The sequence below is a fragment of the Tursiops truncatus genome, chromosome 2 (assembly GCF_011762595.2).
Source record: "Tursiops truncatus isolate mTurTru1 chromosome 2, mTurTru1.mat.Y, whole genome shotgun sequence".
Lineage (NCBI taxonomy): Eukaryota > Metazoa > Chordata > Mammalia > Artiodactyla > Delphinidae > Tursiops > Tursiops truncatus.
In genome coordinates this window covers 84765860-84784679 of record NC_047035.1, presented here as the reverse complement: position 1 = coordinate 84784679, position 18820 = coordinate 84765860, and the positions used below count along the sequence as shown (strand labels likewise).

At 58.8% G+C, this 18820-nt stretch overlaps 2 protein-coding genes across 3 annotated transcripts; both read right to left on the bottom strand.

Moving 5' to 3' along the window:
• Nucleotides 1-1292: 1292 nt before the first annotated feature.
• PLA2G4B (phospholipase A2 group IVB) lies at nt 1293-11548 on the bottom strand. Of its 2 annotated transcripts, none has more exons than XM_033851525.2 (20): nt 11442-11548; nt 9387-9459; nt 8954-9090; nt 8733-8864; nt 8355-8395; nt 8130-8172; nt 7810-7864; nt 7356-7486; nt 7010-7093; nt 6668-6705; nt 5723-5858; nt 5049-5185; nt 4572-4794; nt 4335-4452; nt 3923-4060; nt 3653-3757; nt 3328-3507; nt 2811-2977; nt 2055-2241; nt 1293-1944 (listed from the first exon to the last, which is right to left on the bottom strand). In XM_033851525.2, the coding sequence occupies exons 1-20, from the start codon at nt 11448-11450 to the stop codon at nt 1733-1735; spliced, it is 2346 nt and encodes a 781-aa protein (XP_033707416.1). In that variant the 5' UTR covers nt 11451-11548; the 3' UTR covers nt 1293-1732. The 2 variants fall into 2 exon arrangements, with proteins under 2 accessions (XP_033707416.1, XP_033707415.1); XM_033851524.2 differs by lacking the exon at nt 11442-11548 and adding an exon at nt 10316-10359.
• On the bottom strand, nt 11350-18693 carry JMJD7 (jumonji domain containing 7). Its single transcript, XM_033851526.2, has 9 exons — nt 18538-18693; nt 14031-14184; nt 13700-13953; nt 13306-13362; nt 12728-12823; nt 12425-12501; nt 12042-12201; nt 11663-11950; nt 11350-11544 (listed from the first exon to the last, which is right to left on the bottom strand). Exons 1-8 carry the CDS (start codon nt 18599-18601, stop codon nt 11862-11864), a joined length of 951 nt encoding a protein of 316 aa, XP_033707417.1. The 5' UTR covers nt 18602-18693; the 3' UTR covers nt 11350-11544; nt 11663-11861.
• Between the last annotated feature and the right edge of the window lie 127 nt (nt 18694-18820).

Below are 18820 nucleotides of genomic sequence, written 5' to 3'. Positions count from 1 at the left end.
TTCCCTTTGCACACACCAGGAAGCCTCCCGGGTGCCCACACACTCTCCCCCTCCTTGCTCTCCTGTCCTTCCTCTCCAAGATGCAGCACTGCTTGCAAGGTGGCCAGACCCCTCCTGCACCCTTGCTCCTGTCCCCACTCTCTGTCTCCATCCTCCCAGCTTTTCCACAGTCCAAGGACTAGGTCCCTGCTCCAGGGGGGAAGGGGAGGAGCCTTACTATCCCAGAGAGCCCGGAAGTCAGGATGTCACCCAGACACACACCCGTAGACCCCCAAGACCCACAGAGGTTCACACACAGAACAGACCTACACACAGCCTTGTGCCTGAGGACTCACATCACAGCAGGGGTGGCAGCCAGTCATGGTGTCTGGTGTAATTATCCACTCCTGCAGGACCTACAGCTTCCAATTTATGATTCAGATGATGTGCTGCTGAGTCAACAGGCCTTATCCAGGACATGGTGGCTTCATTAGAGCAGCCATTTCTTCTGCTCTGTGCCTCCAGCCACATGCCCAGGGAACAGAGGTAGTGAGGTGCATCATGGGAACCAGTCATCTCCCATGCCCCCCACACATCGTGGTCCCTCCTGCAGCTACCTCCCAGTAGCCATACCCCACATCAATGTTAGGAGGAGGTGTAGAGGCCTGGGGCACCAGTGCTTGGAGAAGATTCTCGGGAAGCTAGGCCCTAACTTCACTCCACCTCCCTGTTCTCCCAACAGGTCTGGGCCCTGAAGCGAACCTGCAGGTGGCACCAAACCTCAGGGCTACAAGCGAGGACACCCTCAAGGGGACCAGGAGACCCAGCTATCAGACCCTTGGGACCAACATCTGGAATAGACGGTTAGGAGACAGGCCCCACCAAGGTCCGAGCTTGCTGAAGTCACGCCGTTAGCACTGGTCTGTCTTTGGCGCATCTGATCCCAGGTCTGGCCCACCCCTATCAGTCATGGGACAGGAAGCAGCCCTTTGCCTGAGTCCCTGGGTGAGGAAGACAGGGGTGCTGGCTGTCACTGCCTGCAAGTCACCTGGGCAGGGCCAGGGCTGCAGCAGCAAGACCCACCCCACAGGCTAAACTGGCCACCTCTCTGCTTGGAGAGAGTGGGCCGGAGTGGAGTAGACACTGCCATGAGCTCACAGCCTGCTCTTCAGGGGAAGCCCAAGCTGACTTGCCAGCTCTATAAGGTGCCTGGGGAGAGGTTTTGTTTCCTAAACCAGTCCTTGCCCTGGGTAACCAAGAGGTGGGATGACCTGTCCCTTCTCGGAAGCAATGACAGTAATCTCCGTAATGCCTCACGTTTGTACGCGCCTCTGTAATACATAAAACGCTCTACTGTCACTCTGTACAGCTACTCAAGGTAGCAAGGAAGGGAAAGGACACGCAGGTCACGGGGTTTTGGGTGCGTACACAAATCTGGCCCAGACTGCCCCACTTACCCCCGCTGCCACGTCATGGAGATGAGGCCCCAGCCCCTGTTTAAAACCCTCAACCTACCCCAGGGTGTCCATGGCAGGGGTGCTGGTGGCTTCAGTGCCACGTCTGGGTGGTGCTGGGCACCTTCGTGAGCCCCTCAGAGGGCTGGCGACCACAACTGGGCCGTCCAAACTGCCAGAGGCTCTGAACTTGGGGATGATGGTCTCCACCCCAACTCAACCGGAGCAGCAAGGCAGCCAAGAAGGGAGCCTGAAAAAGTCAGAGGCCGTGGGGCTGGGGCGTGGCATCCTCCCGCGCATCACTCGGCCCGGCGCTGCCTGCGCCGCCGCACGGCCTCACGCAGGGCCTCCAGCAGCTGTTCCTGGTTGTTGCAGATGTTGTAATGCGTCAGGCGGAGCAGCTTGTCCATGTCCTCCCGGCTGTAAGTCACCTTCATGTAGTGGTAGGGGGAGTCGGATGAAGACAGGTTCACCTCCCCGGCCTCCTGCGCCTCGGCCGTCCGCCGGACCCCTGTGGAGAGTGCAGGCTGGCCATGGGAGGCAACCTCACTGGGGATGGAGGGCGGGTTTGGGGTCACCTGGGTGGAGGATAGAGGAGGGCTCCAGAGGATGGTGGCTCACCTGGGGCTGAGTACTCCCGGAAAGAGGCATTGACCAGCGGGAAGTGCAGCACAGCAGGGGCGTCAGGGTGGGCAGGGTCCGAGAAGAGGTGGCACTCCCGGGGCTGGCACTGCTCCTCGGGGCTGGGTGAGATGGATGGGAATGGGATGCCCTGCTCCTGGCAGAACCGATCCAGGATCTGCAGCTGCTGCAGGGTGGGCAGAAGAGGCATCAGCGGGATGGGCCCATGGACTCCCAGTGTCCTCCACGCTGGACTGACTGAACGTGGAGGTCTGCTAAGATGCGGGACTGAGCGCCCAGATGCCAAGCCAGACACTAGTGGACCCAACAGGCCAGGCTTGGTCAATGTTCTAAACCTGGCAGCCCTTCTATGGCAGCCCCTTTGGTGTCAACGGAGCCGGGCTGCTAACAACTCCCAGGTCCTGCAACTGGGAGACAAAATCCTTCCCGGGACCAGCACAGAAACTCAAAGCAAGGAGTCCCAGGGGTTCAGGACCAAACAGGGTGCAGGTACGTTTAAAATAAAATACATTTTAAAACACTGCCAGCTTCCCATCACGCCAACTTCCTGAGCAGAGTAAGTGCCCCTGGGGGAGAGTTCACAGAATCCACAGCCTTTCATTCACAGCGTCGCTATCACGGCCCCTGAGTGTTTCCTGAGCACTCCAAAGCGGATCTCTCCAGAGTCAGGAATGTCGGGCCAGCTGAGGCCAGGCCTGGCATTGCCCCCCCCCCCCAAGCCTGCCCGATGCCCACCTGAAAGGCTCCATGGAGGTTGTAATCCAGCGACAGGATGAGGTCCACGTCCCGTGTGGGCCGCAGGAGGGGTGGGCAGCTGGTGTTGACTAAATAGCCAACATCCAACAGGCAAAGGAAGGGTTCTGCAGGTGTCAGCTGGCTGGGGAGGCCATCCAGTTTGGTGGCTGGAAAGGTGGGCGGGGGGAACCGGGTGGAGAGCAGCTGTCACGGGTGCTAAAGGCACCAGCCCTCCAGCCTAATGCTAGCTCCTTGCTGCTTCAGAAGGAGGCTCTGCCATCCGGCTCCTGCCCTCTCCTGCCAAAGCAGCACCTCAACTCCCAAGGCTCCACAGATGGGCCCTGACCCCAACGTAAGGAGAGGAAAAGGGGCTCCCGCTCCAAGCCAGGCAGAGAACTGAACTCAAACGAATTGGGGCCCAGGGATTGGACAGTGCAGATGTCTGGACCAGGGACCCAAGGCTCAGGTGGCCATGGGAAGAGTTTGGGGAGCTGGGAGCCGGGGAGAAAAGCAATACCTTTCCAGGCAGAGAAGTGAGGATGCTGGAAATAGTCCTTGTGGAAAGAGAGGCCACGGAGGAAATTGTGGGTGGCCTGGGCAAGTGGACGCCGTGTCAGAAGGTCAGTGAAGAACTCAGCTATCCTGCTGGCCACTGTGGGAGGCTCTTGTATATTCAGAAGGGGGACCTGCTCCTTGTCTGCAGTCAAGGACGGGGGAAACAGGGACCCTTTATTCCAGCCTCTGTGGACTCACAATGGAGGAGAGAGCCACCCCACGCTCCCCAAGTACAGCCCCACTGGCTGCCTCTCCCATCCTTCCCGGGGAAGAGCCCGGGCGCCTACCCAGGCTGGCCTGAGCCTGTGCCCAGCGGTCCCAGAACTGGCTGGGCTCGGAGGACCAATACAAGCTGTCCTGGAGGCTGGCTGCGTACACGTTGCTCCAGATGCCTGAGGAGGAGATCCGAGTGGGAGACAGTCCCCCACCTCACCACACCCAGACCCTTCCCCACAGCCCATCTGGGACCAGGAAACGTCTCAGTGACGGAGCTGGGACAGTCGAGCCCACCACCGCGCCCAGGCCCCTAGCTTCTCCCACCTCCCAGACCCGCTCACCTTCCAGGAAGCAGATGCGGGACTCAGGAAGCCGCTTTATCAGGCGCCCCATGAAGAACTCGGAGCCGAAGAGCTCAGAGGGGATGAAGGCGCCGTACTTGGGAAAGCCGACCTCGTAGGGGGAGAACTCACACCACTCTGTGAAGAGCCACACAGCCTCACCACGGGGCCCCGCGTCGGGCAGCCTCGTGACCAGGAGGCTCAGCCTTGCTGCTGGCGCCCTGAGCGTGGGACCCACAGCCCTAGCCCCCATCCCAAAGCCTGAGTGACTCGGATAGGATGACAGGCTCTGGAAAGCACGGGACCTGGCCCAGAAAAGGGGGTGTGTTAACACCCACCTTCACACACAGGCCTGGCTACCCGTCACCCCAACAACTGTGAGAGCGCAGGTCACGGTTCTGGAGCTACTCACCCCCAAATTCAAAAGTAGTCAGGTTCCGTTCTTTGGTGTTGAGAGCACAGTAGATGGGCAGAGGGTTCTGGCCACGGCTCAGGGCCTCCCGCTGGTCTGAGAGTTTGTGGTCGTGAGGCTGAGGGAAGGTAGGGTGAGAAAGCCAGGGCTTCTTGGCGCCTTTCCCAGCCCCTGCGGCCCAGGGCCGCTCCCCATCTCTGGACCTCGCCCTGGCTTTGGCTGCCCCCCTCCCCACACCTCGTCATGCAACAGCGCCTCGTTGATGAGGGCCCACAGGGTGGTGAAGCAGGGCGGGTGGCCCAGGTGTGCACGCTCGGCCAGCTCCTGCTGGTACCGCCACAGCTGGCTGGGGGCCACCACGCCCAGCTTGCTCTTGGTCACCTGGGTCTTCAGTGACTCGATGGGCCCTGCCAGGTCCTTCTGAGACCACTCTGGGTCCTCATAGAGGTTGGCCAAAGCCCTGGGAAAAGCCAAAGCCAGGGGGATTGTCACTCAAGGACCCCCATCACATGCCTTGGGCTCTCTCTTCTGCTAGGACAATGGCCCAAAAGACACCTTCCAGCGTCCCCTTGAGCACCTTTCTCCCTGGCACGTGCATTCTCCCACCCCTTCCAGTTTGGTCAGAGAGGCCGGTGGAGTCTGAGAGAGCCTTACCACCACACCCTCCTATCACAGCCCAACTAGCCCCCCCCAGGCTCCTACACTCAAACTCACCAGGTGGAGCCCGAGGCCCCTGTGATGTAGGAGATGCAGTCCAAGAGGCCCAGCTCCTTCAGGCCCGCCAGCTGCCCATACAGGGAAGTCATGGCCCGGGTCCCACCACCAGTGGCCGCAACAGCTACCACTGGGATCTGGAAGAGAGAACAGCCAGGCTTGGAGAGGCCTTAGGGAAGGGGAAGGCCAAGCCACAGGTGGAAGAGGTAGCAAGCCAAGTGCCCACTCAGCTCACCCACAGCTAAGGCTAGTCAAGATCTGATCAGGGCTCTTGGGACCAGTTCTAGTCAGGTCTGCTGAGGAAGGTCTAGTCGGAAGTAGCCTTGCAAGGGTCAGGCTTGTCTGGTTTTTCAGAACTCCAAGAGAAATGGACAAGTTCCAAGCCTCATCTCCTCACCTCTAGCCCCTAAGGAGTCTGGGGATTGCTTTCTTGAAGCCCCAGGGCCACCTCTCTCCCTCTTTCTAGGAGAGGTGGAATCCCTAGGAGATGCCCCAGGCCTCACGCACCGCTCTGCATCTGATGTGATCAAGCTCCTGACAACAGCAAGGGAGAGGGAAGCAGAGCAGGGTCCAAGGCTGGCTCGGCACCAGTTCTAGTCTGGTTAGGGCACAACCAGTCCTAGCATCCAGCACTGAACCCGAGGACGCCCCCCAGTCCAGCCCAGTCCCCAGACCTCATCCTCCTGCAGGTCTCCATCCAGCTGCAGGGCCTGCTTCAGGGCCTTGGCCACCACCTGCTTCCTCCTGCTCAGGAAGGCCCGCTCCTCGGCACAGGGCCCGCAGTCCAGCCGCACTGCCAGCTCTCTCGGTCTGGGTGGGAAAGAAGGGACCGTGAGGCAGCTCCTGGCCTCATCGGAGAAAGAGAAGGGGGCCAGCCTGCCTGCCCCGGGAAGCCAGCCGCCACCCTTCTCTCCTCTCCTCTCCCCAACCCTCGCCCCAGCTCCTGTGTCCCCATTGGCGTGTGATGTGTGGACGTGAGGGGGAGAAGGTGAACCCAGACCCTGGCGGGGACACACCTGGGGAAGCAGCACAGCGGATTCACAGGACCAGGAAAGCGGTGACTGAAGAGGCTCCAGGGGGGACCCAACGCCATCGATCCACTTCCTCCTCTCAGCCTCCCTCCCTCACTCACCCAAAAATGACTCTAAAGGGGACAGGAATGGTGCTCCCGCCTCTTCATGGTGGGGAGCTAGCCCCCCAGGCATGTGCAGGGCCAGTGTAGGCGGCTCCTCCCATCTCCTGAGGGTTAACTGAGGCCCCGAAGGGGCGCGACTGCACTCCTCTTGGTTTCCTTGCCCCCTCTGTGCCTCTAACCACTGTTCCACCTTCCATCTGCTTTTCCAGCCAAACATTTATCAAGGGCCTCCCAAGTGCCAGGCACTGGGCTAGACACACACCCCTCTGACTGAAGCAGGAATGCATGTAAAAAGTTAACAGGAAGAGCCTTCATCTGCCAAGGCTCCAGCACCTCAGGCCCCACCCTGGGAGCAAACCCCTGAGCATCTCAGGATTCACGGTGGCCGAGCCTGCTAGGGGCCGCCCCATGCCTGCTCATTCCTCCAGGCTGAGTGCCCGCTGCTGTCCCCCGTGACCTTTCCCAGTGCCAGCCGGCCTCTCACCCTTCTTCTTTTTTCAGCTCCACCTTCATCAGGGGCTCCTGAAAACCATGAAGCCTCCAGTCACAAAGATGGGACACCCCGTTTCCTTCAATCCAGCCTAAGCCACGTCCCATGACAGCCCCATGCTCCCTTGGGCCCCAGCCACCTCCACAGGGGCCAGGCCTCAGGCCTGAAAACAGGGATGCTCAGAGGACCCCTCTCCCCAGAGCCTGGCCTGGCATTTGTCCACAGCCTGGCCCAAGGACAGAAGCCGCTAGAGAAGCAGGCCAGCCCTTCAAGGCCTGGGGCCTGGGCCCACCCCACCCGTGCACATCTGGCTTTCTTCCTCTGGGTGACCAGTACCTGGGATGTAGGGAAGACACGTCTCACCACCTGGTCAGAGGGCAGTGCCCTCAGAGGCACCTTTAGCTGCTCTTGGGGCTCATCCTGCAGGAAGGATGAAGAGGACCTAAGAATCTCCACCCTTCCATTCCAGCAAAGCCTCACCAATTGCCCCAGGAGTGACAGAGAAGTAGCCAGAAGGGGGACAGGAGGCTGAGGTCAACCCCACACTTCCCAGGATGCCTGACACTGCCAGGGAGTGATGGGGAGGGGGCTCGGGGTGAGCAGAGGAACAGGCTGGCAGGAGGTGCCAAGGGAAGCAGGGTGGAGGGCTCTGCGGGCCTCAGCGCCCGGGACGTCCCAGTACCTGCAGGTGAACACTCAGCTCCTGCTCCCAGCAGGCCGGCCAATGGAAGCGGAAGGAGCCGGCGCCCACGGAGGCCTCCTGCGGACCCTCACAGGACCCAGGAACCACGAGCTGAACTCTGCCCTCCGACCCTGGAAAGAGGAACCAGGGCAGAGAGGCTCGGAATGGGATCTCAGCCCACAGAGGCCCCTGTCTTGCCTAAGGGGCCTGGGGGATGGGGCACCTCCCCCACCACTGAGATGGAGGTCTGGCTCACACCTAGGCTGGGAGATGGGGTCCCACCACAGCCCCTCTGAGGACTAAAGGGAAAAGCCCCAGCATGGATTCATCCCCTCACTCCTGCTCCTGGCTGAGAGCTGGGGGCAGCTAGTGCAAGGTTCCCTCCAGGGTCCCCTTAGAAAGGGGAAGACAAGGGCTGAGAGACGGCAGCCATCCCAGTGGTTCGGGGACTCACCCTGCTGGCCCCCAGCCTTCTCCAGTCGAACACACAAGCAGGAGAGCTCCCGGGCCTAGGTCATTAAGAGAGCCCCTCAGACTCGAGCCCCTCCCCTGCTGGAGATGCCACCCTCCCGACACCCTGGTTCTTGCTCCTCAGCACCTTTTTACCTTGGCCCTGAGTCACCAAACATTTGCTTGGGGTTGTAGCCTCTGGAACTAAAATCCCAGCCGCTCCCACCCCCAGCAACAGCGCTACCCGACCCCCGTGGTGGGCCCAAGCTTCAGGCCCAGGGAGAAGGGTGAGCACAGGGCACGAGGGAGGGGTTCCAGACTCACCACCAGGATGCCATTACTGACGAGGCGCTCAGCACAGTCGGTCCTGGAAAGAGCCCCCAGTGACCCTTACCGAGAATCCAGGTTCCCATCCCCCAAGGAGGTCTGGGCTTTCCTCCTCCACCCCTGATGCCTCCCAGAGAAGGGTGTCAGCTCTGGGTGCGCTGGGCTCTCTCCTTCCCAGAAGGAATCACTCCCACCCGGGAAGTGCCCCATGGCCCGACTTACAGATTCTGCAGCCGAAATTCAACTTCCAGCTGCTCCTTGCCCTGTAGAGAGAAAGAAGCAAGTTAGAAACAGTGAGGAGTACATGTGTGTGTAGGCCCCAACCCAGACACCTGGGCAGCTGCGGTCCCAGTGGTGAGGAGAGCCACTGTCCACCTTCCCTGGACTGCTCCAAGAAAGCTGCCCTTGGCTCAGGGGACAAGACAGAGGGTCGGGGACAGGACCGCTCTTTGGTGGACAGTAGCTCCTCGCTGACAGAGGCCTCTGGGATGCCAGGGAAGCCTGGACCACTCACTGGAGAAGAAAGCCATGTACCTGACCACCCTCCAAAGCATCCCCTCCCCACAGCTGAAGCCCTCCGCTGCCTGCACACAGCCTTGCCTGAGGGTTCAGTGAGAAGCTCTCACGCCGGGACTCCCCAGCCCGCAAAGTCCCCACGTCAAACAGCACCAACAACAGAGGGTCATCCTTGGTCAGAAGGTCCTGGTCAAAGACTTTGAACTGCACGATGTTCTGAAAGGGGAACAGAGTAAGGGGGCTGCAGGAAGAAGGGGTGGGACAGGGGTGGGTCAGGGAGCAGGGCCAGGCTGATGCCTGCCCACCTTGAGCTGGGTGTGGATTCGGAAATGAAAGCTCTGATTCCAGATGGGGTTTCTGCTGTTCTTGACCACGCGCGTCTGGAGCTGGTGGCTGGAGGCCGAGGGCAGCCACAGAGTCACGTAGCAGTCAGAGGGGGTCACTGTGGGAAGGAAGAAGGAGCACCTGGTGCTGGCCAAGAGCCCTTCCCAGCCCAGCTGCCCAGAGCCCACGTCCTTCCATCACAGGCAGCCCCAGGAGACCTAGAGACCCAGGGAATGGGGTTGGGTCGGGAGGCAGGAGGTGCAGGCCTGACCTCGACGTTCCATCCACTACCTCCTCTCAGCACCCTCTCTGGGACCCGCCGCACGCCCAGCCCTACTTGCATCTCTTCCCACTGTCCTGCCCCACTCTGAAGCCAGCTGCAGAACCACTGCCCTCTCTGGGCCCAGCACTCACATAGGTCCTTGGAGGGCAGGTCACGGGCCTGCAGGACATGAATGGTGAGCAAGCAGGTCCCAGGCACCTTTGCCTGCAGAGAGAGAGAAACAGGCTTACTACAGGCTGATGGGCCCAAAGGGGAGGCTGGGGTGACACCTTGAGGCCTAGTCCTGAACCAAAAGGACCAGCCCTGCCCAGCCACAGGCCTGTCCTCCACCCACCAGAGTCCTGAGCCAGAAGGCGGCTGTAGTATCTCCTGATGACGCCTGCCTACACTTACACAACATGCTGCACCGGTTCTGGTCCAAGGGCTTCATGTAGATTAACTCGATTTAATCATACAACCACCCTATGCATGAGAACTACTTATTATGACCAACCCCACAAGGAAACAGAGGCACAGAAAGGCTAAGTAGTTGCTTGCCCAAGACCCAGGGCCAGGATTGGAGCAGGCTAGCTCGACTTGTGCTCTCCACTCCCACACCTACCTGCTTCCTTACTCTTTCCACCCCACAACCCTGGCTCCCCTTTACTAAGCAGTCTTGAGGCTGGTCTTGGGTGGCAGAGGGGACCCCTGGGCAGCAAAGGGGGTGTGGATAGAAGGGCCCTGATGGAACGGAGTCCAGGGGCAAAGCTGGAAAAGCTCACCCATCATGCCCTAAGCAACTGAGAACACAGGAGCGGCCACTTCCTCTGGGGCCCCAGGACGGCAGCTGGGAACCTGAGTTCTCAGGGCCCAAATCCATGGTGCCAGGGAGCTCTGCCTAGAGCCCATTTCTAGGGCAGGAAAAACACAGAATGATCCTGCTTCCCAAGACCCTGCCTTTTCCCTGGCTTCTGCTCCCTGGCCCTGTCCAAGGCCAGCAAACAGCTGGAGAAGCCCATAGCTCCCGCAAGAAACAGCATTAACCAGACCCCGCAGGGACCAGTGCCCTAGCAGGTCTTACCAGAGCCATGAGGCAGAGAGTCCTTGGGAGGAAGGAATGGCGGGCAGCACCTGCAGGACTGAGGACTGTCAGCTTTCTCACCGAGAGCCAGGGATGTCCCAGGAAGCCTCGAGCTCCTCCCTGGTTCCTGCCCACTGCTTCAGCTCCACCCAAGCCCCACACCCACTCCTGGACCAGCCGCCCGTCCAGGAGATGAGACACCTTAAGCCCACACAGAGCCAATGACACCCTCGTGATGAGGGCTCAGCACCCCCACAGACCCATCCTCTCCAGCCACCGCCCGCTGGGCCCCACAGCCCTGCTCTCCCTGCCTGGACCTCGAGGAGGGGCCCCCAGGAGAGCTTGCCGTCAGCGGCTGAGCAAGAGGCCGCGGGGGTCTGGCTGGGGTTGCGGTTGAAGGGGCTGCTGAGGTCTGGAAGTCAGGGAGCGGGCCCCAGAGTGGCAGCAAACCCGCGAGCCGCGTCCCCAGCCCCAGGGCCTTCCACAGCCTCCTGGTGCCAATGTGACAGAACCACCCGGTCTTCACTGAAGTGCTTGGCCAACCTGAGGGGAGCGCCCCGGGCCCCAGCGTGAGCCGGCAGGGCTGTGGCTTGTTCTGTGAAACAGCCCTTCAAAGCCACGTGCCGGGCTGCCTCCACCTTGGAGCTGGGTGCTGGGTGGCAGCCAGGGAAGGGGGCTCTTCCGTCCCCAGCGCCAGGTTGGGGCAAGGGGGCGGGGTGGGGACAGCGAGTGCAGAGACCCACGAGGGACAGGGGTTTCTGTCCCCTCCTATCTGTGCCTGCTGTGAGGGAAACAAGGGCAACCCTTAGGGAACAAGACCCCACCAGCTGCCGTGGAGCTGAAGGTGGAGAGCAAACAAGGCCAGAGCGAAGCTAGCGAGAGCTTTACAAGCTCTCCGTCAACGAGCTCTGTGCCACAGAGTGACAACAGGGCTGAGGTCGGCCTGCTTGCCCCAGAGAGGCTGTGACAGCGGCCGGGGACAGAGGTCTCGGCTGCAGAGATCTCCTCAGGCCCCGGCCTGGACCCAGCCCTCACCCCCAAGCAGGGTCACCCTGAAATGTTTACCTGAACCTTCCAGCCCTCACCAGACCACAGAAGGCAACCATGAGGGAGCCTTAGCACATACGTGAATCATAGCCGCCTTTTATTGAACGCTTCCTCTGCGCCAGACCAGTGCCATCCTTACAGATACCAGCCCCAACACGCCATGAAGTAGGAACGATCGTTATCTGTTTTACAGACAGCACACTGAGGCTGTGAGGCAGTAACTCGCCCAAGGTCACGGCGCTGGTGAGAGGGTGCCGCACCTGAACCCCACTCCTCTTCCAGAACAGGCTGCTGCCTCACCTGTGCACCAGCTGCCTGGGAGACCACACCCAGACCTGCCTGGCGCCTCCTGGTCCTCCCGATCCTCTGAAGCTGACCCTAAGCCCAGCTGGGCCAGCAGCCAGCACCTCTGACTCCAGATTGTCTCTCGAGGTGACTGGCTCAGGAGGGGCACGGCCTTTTCCGTAAGTCGTCCTTGGCGATGTTCACCAGGGCTCGGTCAGTTGAGGCCTGAGGCCTTAGTGAGGGAGTCAAGCAGCTGGAAGTAACTGTACTTGAGGTCATACTCCATGTCGTACCAGAAATTCACTGTGGAGAGAATGGAGACCGGAGCACGAGGGTCCCCCTTCTAATCTAAGCTTCCCCCCACACCCCCCCGGTGAGCTGGGCAGCCCCTCACCGGCCATGCAGCCATGGGACTGCTGGACGTGGTGGAACCACAGGGCGGGCAGATAGAGCATCTCGCCAGTCTGCACGGTGCAGTGAAGGGCCTGGGCCTGACTGTAACTGGGGTACTCGGCCAGATCTGGAGCCAAGGGGTCCAGTGGGATCCAAGGCACCTGGGAACACAACAGATTCCAGGGAGTAGGCCCAAAGCCCCCAGGCCCTCCAGCTCTGTCCCTGGAGGTAAACACCATGGGCCCTGCCCTGCTTGACACCGGGAGGCCCAGACGTAGGGATTCTCCAGAGCAAAGCACCACCTCCCCATCTCTTTTGTGCCTGTTCCTCAGAGCCCAGGTTCCTTGCCTCCCCGCTCCCGGGGCCCAGGAACAAAGCAGACACCTTCTCCATGGCCTCTTCATCCACCATCTTGAATGAGCCCTCTTCGGTTAGCTGGTAGGTTGCCGGTGTGTACAGCTCTGAAGCCAGAGGGAGAAAGCTATGGGAACCCTCAAAGAGCCTGGAGCTTGCCCACCACTCCCACTTGTTCCCTGGGTGCAGGGGCAAGAGGGCCAGGAGTCCTAGTGCAGCGGAGACGCTGTGTCCACACCTCAGGCCTGGGGTCCAGCCCGCCCAGGGCTACCCACTGCCCTCCCTCTACTTTGGGCCACCTGCTCCCCGGCCCCTCCAGGCTGCATCCCCTACCATAGGGGATGAAGGGCCGGTCGCTGGGTGGATGCAGCAGGAAGTGTTTCTCTCCCGAGACCACACAGTAGAGGTTCTCATAGTGGTCCTTATGCACTGCCGACACAGAGGGCCCAGTGGGCAGGGTTAGGAGGGGGCAGACACTCGCACTTGGGGCCCTGCACCCCAAGACAGCTTACAGTGTGACAGAAGAGCAGACAAGGTCAGAGGAGGCTCGGGGGATGCCAAGGAGAGGAGTCTGGCAGGCATTCAGGCATCTCAGATCTCTGCCTGCCAGGGACTTGACACCAGGAGGGGAATTCACACAAACAGGGTTCTTCTGAGTCTACCCCTGACTTAGCTGGCCTTCAGTGCTTTCTAGGGACCTACAAGAAACAGGGTCCCCCGCGTCCAGTGCCGCGGGCACCTTCGCCCACCTGAGCTGCTGGGGAAGGCCCTCTGTTATGCCTGAGCCCCAGAATCCCAGGAGAAATCGTAGAGATCAATCAGTCCGACTTCCCTGCAGGCCAGCCTTCCACTCTCCGCCTTGCCTTCGCTCCCCACAACCTCCTCCCCACCTTTGTATTCCCGACACCTACATGATGTCACTGCAGCTGCCTCCCCCAGCCAGAAGTTCACAGCATCAGGCATCTTTCCTGTGGGTCAGAGGAAAGAGGGCGAGTTAGGAGAGGCCAGGCTGGGAACTACCACCACACAGTGATGCTGGGCCAGGACCTGGGCGGGGAGCAGAGGGGCCCCAGGAAAACGGCAGGGAGAAGGGGCAGAGGTGGATGAGCATGGCGAGGGGCCTCTGTCTCCTGGAGAAGGAAGGGCAGCCATCTTCAGTAGTTCATCGAAATGAAGTCAAGGCCGAGGGAGCTGACCCCGTGGGGCCAGGAGTGTGGGCCGTCATCAGCAAGGGGAGAGGTGCAGCAAGCGGGGCTGGCTCCCACCTTCCCACTTCTTCCCTGCCCGGGCCCCACCTTCACTCACCCAGCGCCTCAGAGGCCCAGGGCACGTGGGGCTCCAGATCAGGCAACAGCTGGGGCAGCTCGGTGAGGAGGTTGGAGCACTGCTTCTGCACGTAGAGGACCCCGGGGTGTTGTGCTCGGCCCTCCAGCACGTCCAGCACACAGCTCAGGGGCAGGCGGCGCTCGGCAGGCATCACAAACCGGTCCCCTCGCACGGCATCCGCGTAACCATCTGGGGTCACCGCCACACTCACCTCCGCGGAGCCTGCCGTGGCTCTAGAGGAATGGACATTCAGTCCAAGCCCAGACGCCCCAAGGCACCGCCCACACTCTGCACCCAGGGCAGCCCCCACCTGAGGTAGGGGAGGGACCACTTCTGGAGGGCTGGCCAGTGCTGCAGGGCATTTCGGATGATGCAGGGCCTGTTGGGGCAGACCCAGTCACGGTAGAAGTGGAGTGGACCCGGGGGCTTGTCCAGGTAGGGCACAGCAGGAGGCACGCTGAGCTCTGAGAAAAAGAGCGGGGGAAGGGGGTTGAGGCCAACAGTACCCAGTTGCTGCCCCACGGCCTGCATAAGAGATGCCCTCTCTGGGCAGTTCACTGTGTCACCAGGCAATGCCTATAGGTGACCAAGGGACCCTGGACAACCAGGAATAGAAGAATGAGGAGGGAAATTAAAAGGAGAAAGTGTGAAACACCCATAAACACACCAGGATGGGCCCTAAGAGTCCACAGGGCCACGGGCTGCTGCTCAGCACACAACCCAAACCCTCCAGGGGGCCACATCCGGCCCTGCACAGTGAACCCCTGGCTTTCCTACTCTGGAGTGGCCAACCTCCTGGCATCCATTAGGAAAGGCAGCCATGGAGGCAGTGTCGGGAGCTCCAGAATGAGTAGAGCTGAGGCCCCAAGGCCAACGCTTGTAATGGGTGGGCCAAGGTTCTGAAGAGCACCTAAAATGTGCTGAGGACTTGGCTGGGCCATCGTGGAGGTATTAAGGGATGATTTGAGCATCATCTCAAGAAGCTTACAACCTAACTGGAGAGACAGGCTGCCACACAAAACCATCGGAAGAAAAGTAAGGGCTGAACTGTCTTCTGGTCTTCCCGAACAGCATCACCATCCTCAGACACCCAGGGCTGCCATGTGTATTTGGGCAGATCGTGTGGTGCGCCACCTGTGCAGAGGTCAATAGTGGCCCTGTGTCACCCTTAACAAAAATCTCTTCTTATTTACTTATTTATTCATTTATATTTGGCTGCGTTGGGTCTTTGTTGCTACGCTCGGGCTTTCTCTAGTTGCAGTGAGTGGGAACTACTCTTTGTTGCGGTGCGCAGGCTTCTCATCCTGGTGGCTTCTCTTGTTGCAGGACCCGGGCTCTAGGCGCGCGGGCTTCAGTAGTTGTGGCTTGCGGGCTCAGTAGTGCAGGCTCAGTAGTTGTGGTGCACGGGCTTAGCTGCTCTGAGGCATGTGGGATCTTCCTGGACCAGGGCTCAAAGCCGTGTCCCCTGCATTGGCAGGCGGATTCTTAACCACTGCACCACCAGGGAAGCCCCCAAAATCTCTCCTTTTCAACTCTTTCTTCTCATTCCTGGTATCCTACTGATTACCTCTAAGTCCTGTTGATTCTACCACCTATGTCTCTCAAGCCACACACACCCCTTTCCTCTGCTGGTAACCACATTCAAAGTTAGCTCATTTGGGTCCTCAAATGTCACTTTGATGAGGCTTCCCTCTCTGGCCACCCTTTTTAATATTGTAACCTGCCCCCAACAATCTTTATACCCCTTCCCTTCTTATCATTTCTCACTATCTAACACTATATATTTTACTTATTCCATTTGTTTATCGATCTCTCTTGCTAGAATGTATGCTCCATGAGGGCAGGGATGCTTCTTAGTCACTGATGTACCCCCCCCAGGACCCAGCACACAGTAGGTGCTCAGTAAATATTTGCTTAATGGTTGAATATAAGTCTCCAAAATCTCCTGGCTGGATGATTGCTGCAGTGAACTAACTGGTTTCCTTGGCTTAATTCCACTCCTTCTCAAAGCATCCCCCACCCTGGCCCAGTCATCTTCCTAAAATACAATCTCATCTTGTCACACCTCTAGTAAAAAGTCCTTTGACGGCTTACCACTGCTCCTTACAAAATACAGTCAGCCTTGGCACACACATTCAAGACACTCCCGTGATGAGGCCCAACCTACTTTTCCAGGCTGGTTTCCTCCTGTCTGGTGCCTGCCCGTCAGCACACACTCTACTCAGGTGGTGCCAAACGTTGTTCCTGCTGCTCACTCACACTGGAATGCCTTCCTCCTGGCTTTTATACAGGGCATCGGCTTTGCTGTGTTATTTTCATCCTTGCGGTCTAGCCTGAATGTCTTGGTCCCCAGTGGGTGGTTACTACATCCTATCCCAACAGCCACTGCACTCATTTCCACCTCCGAGGTCACGCTCTCTCTCATGACCGCGTCTCCACGCCGGTCATCTGGGCCTTGCCATCAGCTGGAAAGTGAAATGTCTTTAGATCAAAAATTGAAACTGAGTGGGAAGACCCTGGTGGTCCCCGGAAAACTGAAAAGGAAGTATGCTTCCTTCACTGGCTCAAGAGGCAAGATGGAATGTGCCAGGTAGATAAGGGAGCGAGGGCGAGGAACCTGCCAAAGGGCCTTCCCAGTCATGCCAGCCCATCTAAGCAGTCACCTGGTGGGGCTCAATAAATCTCCCTGTTATTCTTACTAGAAGTCTTAAAATAAGTGGACACTGCCTTTTGTTTTTTTTTTTTTAACCCTTTGTACTTTCTGTAATTACTTCAGTTTTACTTTTTCACCGTTTAATAGATTTCCTTTAGAGAATGGCCACTATTCCCTCCTGGGGCTTCCAAGTGAGAATTTCAAAAAGGATCCAAACAATTCCTCTGGTCCAACAATTCTTCTGCTAGGAATTTAACCAACAAAAACACACATGTGCACAAAGGCTCTGCTCCAGGCACACCAGCCTCCTCACTGATCCCTGAACACACCCGGCACACTGCCACCATAGGGCATCTGACCCACGTGCCCTCTCCTGGAAAGCTCTTGTCTCTCAGAGGTCTGCTCGGCTCCCCTGCTCCCCTCCTTCTTCAAGCCAGTGCTCAGATGTCGCCTTATCGAAGAGGCCTACCCTGACCTTTTCATTTCAACCTGTAACCTGCCCTCCACCCCACATCCCGAGCCTCCTCATTCTGCTTTACTTTTTTACCCCAAAGCACTTATCTTCTAACCCAATTTTTTCTACTATGTAATTTACTCATTTAGTGTGCCTATGGTTAATTGCCTCCTCACTTAAAATGTAAGCTCTACAAGGGTAGAGATTTGTTTTCTTTGCTGATGTATCCTAAACATACTGAATGGAGCCTGGCACACTGAAGAGCTTACTAAGTATTGGTTAAACATCGTTTAAAGTATTGGTTGCAGTATTGAAAACAATAGACTGGAAATGGCCTAAATGCCTACCAATAGTGGGCTGATTAAATAAATTACAGCATTAGTACACAGCAGAGGTGGAAAAGACTGAAGTAGAGTGATATGGAACGATTTTCAAGATACACAGTACAGAAGAGTGCGCTTAACAAGCTACCATTTGCATAAAAAGGGAGATATAACAGTCAGATTTGTGTGTAGATATTAACAGAGTATTTCTGGAAGGATGCATACTGGAGCCTGGAATGGTAGGGAAGCTTACTTTACATTGTGTTGAGTCTGCTGGGGTTTTATTTTTTTTATTATTATTTTTTTTTTGCGGTATGCGGGCCTCTCACTGCTGTGGCCTCTCCCGTTGCGGAGCAACAGGCTCTGGACGCGCAGGCTCAGCGGCCATGGCTCACGGGCCCAGCCGCTCCGCGGCATGTGGGATCTTCCCGGACCGGGGCACGAACCCGCGTCCCCTGCATCGGCAGGCTGACTCTAAACCACCGCGCCACCAGGGAAGCCCCGAGTCTGCTGTTTTTTAAACCATGTGCCCATGTCACTATTCAGTGATAAGATACTGCTTAAAAATAGAAAGAAAAAAAGGAAGAGAATAAGAGAAAAATAAAAACCAAGCAGGGGGGCTTCCCTAGTGGCGCAGTGGTTGAGAGTCAGCCTGCCGATGCAGGGGACACGGGTTCGCGCCCCGGTCCGGGAGGATCCCACATGCCGCGGAGCAGCTGGGCCCGTGAGCCATGGCCGGCCGCTGAGCCTGCGCTTCCGGAGCCTGTGCTCCTCAACGGGCGAGGCCACAACAGTGAGAGGCCCGCGTAGCGCAAAAAAAAAAAAAAAAAAAACCAAGCAGGGAAAGAGCCAGGGATCTCCAGTACAGCTGCCTCCAGTTCTCCCAAAGCTCTGCAGTGCTCGCAGCTTGGAGGAGTCTTTTCCTGAAGGAAGCGATCCAGCAGGGGTTCAGAGAGGGAGAAACCTTAAAGATTTCACAACAGGGAAGGGTGGGAAGGGCAACAACAGAATGCCCCAAGTATTCGGTGCCGGCTGACGGTGGGAAACACAGAACGCCACCAGAGTAAAGACTGGGCCGGGTCTTGGGAATAATGTGAAGAGTCACCCCAAGAAGCCACGAAAGTGCGGGAACACGGAAGGGGGGGAGCTGAGGGCCCACCCAGGGGGCTGGGGAACGGGGCTGCGACACGCGCGATCAGAGAGGGGCCGGCCACCAGTCACGTGCACGAGGTTCCGCACCCCTTGAGGAAAAGAAACACGGTGCACTCTGGTGCCAGTAGCCCAGGAAGAACCAGGCGCACCCGGATCCGCGACCCGGTTCTCGGCAAGCCCAGGGCCCCTCCCGCATCTTGTAATTGCTCTGCGGTCGACGAGCCACCCCACTCACCCCTTGCCGCAGCCGGGAACTCTCGTAACTCCCTTCGCACAGCGTCCAAAGCCGCGTCCGCCATGATGACGCCGCCACCGCCCCTCCCTCCCTCTCTCCTTAAGACCTCGCCCCGGGCCCGAGGCCCCGCCCTTCCCTGCGGCCTCAAGCCCGGGCTCCCAGCCCTCCCCCACGCCTCGTCCTCCCCCACACTGCAGCTGAAGTCCGCAGCTTCCAACTGCCCACCCCCATACACCCCCAGGCGACCAGATTTCGTATCCATTCGGCGAGAAGCCGCGCCTCC